This window comes from Panicum virgatum, chromosome 6N (assembly GCF_016808335.1).
Source record: "Panicum virgatum strain AP13 chromosome 6N, P.virgatum_v5, whole genome shotgun sequence".
NCBI lineage: Eukaryota > Viridiplantae > Streptophyta > Magnoliopsida > Poales > Poaceae > Panicum > Panicum virgatum.
In genome coordinates, this window is record NC_053150.1 from 45,168,685 (window position 1) to 45,175,005 (window position 6,321).

Genomic DNA, 6,321 nt, shown 5'->3' on the forward strand with positions numbered 1-6,321 from the left:
TTATTTTTGCTAGTCTAAACTGTTTCCTGCTACTGTTAGTTACCTTTTCACATATGACAAAACATTTGGCTTGAACAATATTGTATTGTTGTTCTGCTATTGATTAGCATGAGGTATATTTATTTTAGGGTGCCTTTATTTTGTAAGGTAAATAATATTCCTATTTCATGGATAATTGCCTGATCACCATCAGTATTTACACATTCCCATGTCTGGAAGTCCGGACGTCATTTTGACGATTCCGCTTATCTTCGGTGGAATTTCATCATGAGGTTGGATCCATCTGAAAGTAGACTCCAAGACCTTTCTAACAAGAACTCATGGGCCTCGAACAACCTTTGGAGCAAAGAACATTTCTTTCCTCATGCCTCCTTCCACTTGTTTGTTGTCATTGTACTCCATTCTCCAATCTGGTTCATATTTCAAGTTCCTAATCATAAGAAAATCATCACAAGGATTTAGTAGCACCTCATTTGGAGGATAATTTGTTTGGACAGCGAGAAATGACTTTACCTGATAGTTGAGTTGTTGTGCACGAGCTCGAGTAATTGATCGTTGTGTGAAATAGGCATGGCTGTATCGGTAGAAGAGTCATTGGTCCTTGCTGTGAAATAGGCATGGTTGTATCGATAGAAGGGATGTCCTCATCACCCTCAGTTTGTCCAAATGGTTATCAAGCATCCCTTTTCAAACCGCCACCTCCATCTTCTTCATCCTCTAGTCATGGCCTCCCCACCGACCTGACTCCGGAATGCAACATGTCCTAAACATTTGACCAACTTTCAAGGCAAGCCCCAAATATATTATGCACATCTCATTATATTTACTACAACTTTATAGAATGTGCAAAAGTGTAAAGGATTACAATTTATGCCATGTTTTGTGCAGCATTTCACATGGTTAATTAGCTTCGTGTCTTATTTTACTAGCAAAAAGAGGTGGCTCAATTGTTCCATTTCCTATCTATATCAAATATAGGTGCTAACATCTGCTAAGCATTGATGTCTAAACGAGAATTGGTTTCTAGCACCTCATGCATCCCATGTGAAATATTGTTTCCGTTTGCTAAGCACAAGTAAAGTATGAGTTGGAGATGCCCCGAGAGGAAATCCTGGATCTAACTATGTATCGTCACTGTTTTGCATAAAAGTACGAAAGTACCTAAAGCTATGTACAGTCACCAAAACTATACATAATCTATTTGGGTTTGTGAACATTATGGAAACAAGAAAAATCCATCGTGGTCCGCCCCCATTCCTTGTCTATTTGTAATGTATCACTAGTAGGTATGTGAGTCTTAATAATTTTGAGTCACTAATTGATTAAAAAACTTGATAAAATAAACTAGAACAACATTCCATGCAATTAGTTTAAAAGGAGATTACATATCACCATAGCTAATTAGTTGGTATAAAAAATCATCGTTGTGTACCCTACATCTATCCTTTATCAGCAATGATTATAAGTTGAAATTAATGTTAATATATACACTGTATCACGATTTCATCGACACCATGTGGCCAGTCTTACCAAATTTAGCATTCAGTTCTCCAACTGAGTGTTGTGCCGCCTACTGGTTCCCCACACAGGCACCAAACGAAAAACAGTCGAAGTCAAACACCCGTCATGCCAAATCTCCTGGCACACCAACATGTAGGGCCGCTTCATAGTGCCACGTCACTGATCCGCGGCATCTAAAAAATCCTCCTTCTCCCATATCTCTCGCGCCATGTTAGCGATCCGCATCAATCTCCATTTTGTTTTTCCTCTGGAACGGCGGAGTGCAACCGAATCCATCTAACCCATCCACGTCACTAATCTGTGGCTCGCATCTCCCACCAATCACGGCCCACCTCTCAACCTTTATAAAGCCACACCCCCACCCTCCCTTCCTCTTCATCAAGCAGATCCAAATCCCCAAAGAATTTCCTAATCCCCCTGATCCCAAAGATAGTAGAGAAGCCAACCCACCTGATCCCGAAGGCACCCAAAGCAGATCGAGAAGAAGCTCGCTGAGGAGGAGATGGCAACTAAGAAGGCGGAGAAGACCCTAGTCGGGAAGAAGCCTAATGCTGAGAAGAGGCTGCCGGCCGGCAAGTCCGCCAGCAAGGACGACGAGAAGAAGGGCAAGAAGAAGGTGAACAAGAGTTTGGAGATGTACAAGATATACATCTTTAAGGTGCTCAAGCAGGTCCACCCCAACATGGGAATCTCCTCCAAGGCTATGTCCATCATGAACTCGTTCATGAATGATCTTTTCGAGAAACTAGCGGCGGAGGCGGCCAAGCTTGCGTGGTACAACAAGAAATCCACCATCACCTCCCGTGATATCCAGACCTCGGTTTGCCTCATCCTCCCCGGCGAGCTCGCCAAGCACGCCGTCTCCGAGGGCACCAAGGCCGTCACCAAGTTCACCACCTCTTAGGCGATGCGGTTGTGTTGTGATCGTCTCTGTCGTGCTTAGATCTGTAGTAGGAGCCTCTCTTGAGGGGTGTCAAGCTGGAACTTTTTTCATTATCTAAAAAATTCTATGTACTAGGTGCTGCAGTGGTGGAAGTTACCCTGGTCGTCAATCTATCTCCAATAGTTGGTCTCCTGAATGATGTAAGAAGGCTGTGCGTGTGCTTTTGTGATTCGGGTGTCATGTTCCTAAATAGTATGGTTCATCCTTGCAATTACTGATTGCGAATTTACATGTCTCGCTCGAGGTCATAGCACTTCGCGTTGTGGGGTTATGGTTGTGAAACTGAGGACCAAATTTACATAACTTGAGAGGGGAATAGCAAAATTTCGTAATAGTATAATTTTGAATATTTTGGCAGCATTATTAAAGTTCAGGTCTATCTTTGGCAATGACATTCATCCTCCTGCCCCACAGATTTTTGCAAATTATGTTCTTTGAATAATTTGATTTCGAATTTATGCCCCTGAAAGCACGCTGATGCCGAATGTTTGGGTGGGAGATTTCCAAAAGATGGTAATTGCTTTGGTGGGTGTTGAATTTGGAAATCCCTTGTATGCCTAATTTCCAAAAGATGGTAATTGCGTCTCCAATAGTTTTTTATTTTTTCTCCCCAAATCTTGTTGTTTGCCAACTCCCAAAATATGTATGGGGAGGGAAAAAAAGAGATTGTCTCCAAGAGTACCCATTTTAAGAGCATCTCCAAGAGTGCCTAAAAAATAAAGCCCAAAAAACTAGTTTTGGGACCTTGCCAAAAACTATTGGGAGAAAAAAAGTCCCCCTCCTCCAACAGTTCCCAAAAATTAGCTGTAAAATAATTTAATTACTACCACATCATCCACTTAACTGCACAGTAAATATCTGTTCTCTAACTTCCAATCGAAGCAGCTTGAGCTCCTCCCTCTCCCTCTCTTTCTATTCCTCTCTCCACCGAAGCAATCAGCTGCTGAAGGTCCAAGCCGAGTACCATGCGCCACTCCTTGAGCAAAATAGGCAACCAGTGTTGCTAGCAACTCAAGCCGCCCCACTTCTACATCTGCCATTCCTCCACCCACAAGCCTCGATAGCATCAGCAGAGCTACAACTCCTCAACAGTGGAGGGCCTTGCGTCATTGCGCACTGCAGGACATATGGAACAGAGGAAAAACGGCACCCAGGGAGAAACCGCACTGCAGGGAGGAGAAGAAATCGCGCGGAATCCGTTCAACTTCAAGGATTGGGAGTGCGACCGAGCGGCACAAAAATGGCTCGAGTTTCAGCCAGTTTTGGTCGTGCGGGAATATTGGGCAGTGGTTTAGGGAACTGTTGGAGCTGCTGTTTTTTAGTTTATTGCCAAAACTACTTTTTGGAAGTGTATATTGGGCACTCTTGGAGATGCTCTAACTTCCCAAATATGAAAAAATATGGCCCCAAGATGAATTACGCATCTCCTGTGCGTCCTCCTTCTTCATTCCTTCTTCCTGCTCCCCCGCAGCGGCGCTGCTCCTGCTCCCCTATGGCGGTGGTGGAGCTCGGGCTCCTACTCGTGCTAGTGGCTCCGGGCACTTGCCGCCTCCTCGGCGGTCGACCTTACCGATCGGGATTTTGCCTGCGGCTAGCTGCTGGCGCGGGCTGCTGCCATGGTGGCCCACTGCCTCGCCTCCACGCTGAGCTTGGTGCGTCCATTGGCGTGGCGCTGGTGCTGACGGCCCCATCGGGGCTGGTGGGATGCGGCGGCGCATTCAGACGGGACACTGCCGGGTGGGTCGCGGTCGCGAGGGGCACCAGAGAGGTAGAGGTGGACCTGCCGCCGCCGCCGTCATAGGAAGATGAGGAGGGCCTGGTCACGCACGCCGGATGGGGGGGCGACGGATGCGTGTGTATATTTAGGTACGAGGATGGTCGATTTGTCAATTATTAGCAGATGGGGAAGTAGGATGGTGAATTATTGGAGACTTTTTTTTATTCTTTTTCTAAAAATTAAGAATGGGGGAGAGAGATGAGGAACTGTTACAGATGCTCTAAACTCAGGGAAGGAGAACCTCCCATCGATAACTAGATGTCTTATTCAAATGACATCCCATAGATTGCTCATCCTGGAAAATGTCAGGGAACCTAAGGTTATTTGAGTTTCCAAACTAGGCCGTGAAAATTTTTTAGGCTAGTCTTGATGAGGAAAAGTTGGAGATTATGGGCGTCAGCTATTCGCTAGATAAGAAAATAGCCCATTTAAAACATGGCTCGCAAAGAGTAGTAGTTGGGACAGTGTGGCCCATTTTAATTCGGATCCAGCACAGCACTCCACTTTCTCCAAGATAATAAAAAATTGTCTAAAAGAGACGAAAACAAATCATTTCAAATGATATTAAAAATGGATTTTTCTCCAAAAAAATTATTAAAGATGGAAGCGTCCTAGCACGAAAAATGAAATGCGAGTCCCACAGCAATACAAAACTGTACACGCGTGGTTGTAGATTTAAACTCAACTTATCTAAATTGAAGTGAAGGCACAAATATCACCATCTGATGTGAAAATTGCTCGACATCCCTTATTCACACATCAAGCGCTCCCATAAAACTGTCCAAACGGCAACAGACAACTGAATTCACCTTTATAACAACACAACTGAACTGAATGCATGTCCTGAGTTACGTAAACCTGACAATATTTTCCGTGTTATAAAGTTGAGCGAGTAAATCTTCTCTCATTTTTTATTTTTTTCAAAAGCCGAAATGTGAGGCGTACATCACAGCAGTCAGCAGGAGAATGTCGGTTAAGCTATAGCAGTAAAAAAACGACCATATATATCCTATCCCTCGTGAGCCATGGCTGGTGCGCTGCTACATAAACCAATTCACCATCCAGAAACGAAACCGTTAGTCCACCGCTTCCCCCTTCAAAATTTCGAATTCTGATCCCCAATCGCTCGGTCACTCTGCGTCCGCAACCCGCCGCACCACCGGATGATCAAGCCCTAACCCAAACCGGCCGGCCAGCCGACCACCACAACCACCGGACACCGGCGCAGCCATGGAGGCGCTGTTCAGGCAGGCCATCGAGCGCCGGGACGCGGCAGAGGCACGGATGCGGCAGCAGGTGGTGTCCTACTCCCACACCGCCGCTCGCGCCCTCATTGCCGCGGGCCACCCGCCCCCGTCGTGGCTCCTCCCGCGCCCCGCCCCATTCGCAGCCCTCGATTGCCGGGGCGCGGGCGCAGTGGAGGCGCAGATGCGGCAGCAGGTGGAGGCCTACTCTCGGTCCCTCGCCCGCACTCTTGTTGGGGCCAGCCACATGCCCCCGCCGTGGCTCCTCCCACCCGACGCCGGCGCTAGGGCCTTGGACCATCGGGACCGGGCGGAGGAGCAGATGGGGAAGCAGATAATGCCCTACTCCCAGTCCCTCGCCGTCGGCCACCGCCCCACGCGGCGTGGCTCCTCCAGGCCCCCGTTGCAGATGTCGCTTGCACCCTCCTCGCCGCCGGCCACCGCCCTCCGGCGTGGCTCCTCCATGCCCCTGTTGTACTCCCTCCGTTCCAAATTATAACTGGTTTGACATTTTTTACTCTAAATTTTACCACTCGTCTTATTAAAAAATTTATACAAAATATTAGTTCTTTTATTGTGGCTTGTTTTATTAATAATATAAGTTTTTGAAGAATAACTCAAATTTGACTGTATTTGCATAAATTTTTTGAATAAGACAAGTGATCAAATTTGAGATAAAAAATCAAACAAATTATAATTTGGAACGGAGAGAGTACTAGATATGAAAATTGTGGATATAGTTTTAAGCGTGTTGGGGGGGGGGCACAAATCGTGGCGTTTGAGTGACGTAGTAGTTCGGTTGTAGTTGATGCGTTGATGTGTATTTTGTACCCAGA

At 46.2% G+C, this 6,321-nt stretch overlaps 1 protein-coding gene across 1 annotated transcript; it reads left to right on the top strand.

Moving 5' to 3' along the window:
• Positions 1-1,914: 1,914 nt before the first annotated feature.
• LOC120680152 (histone H2B.1-like) lies at positions 1,915-2,714 on the top strand. Its single transcript, XM_039961773.1, has one exon. The coding sequence runs from the start codon at positions 2,024-2,026 to the stop codon at positions 2,423-2,425; it is 402 nt and encodes a 133-aa protein (XP_039817707.1). The 5' UTR covers positions 1,915-2,023; the 3' UTR covers positions 2,426-2,714.
• Positions 2,715-6,321: the final 3,607 nt, after the last annotated feature.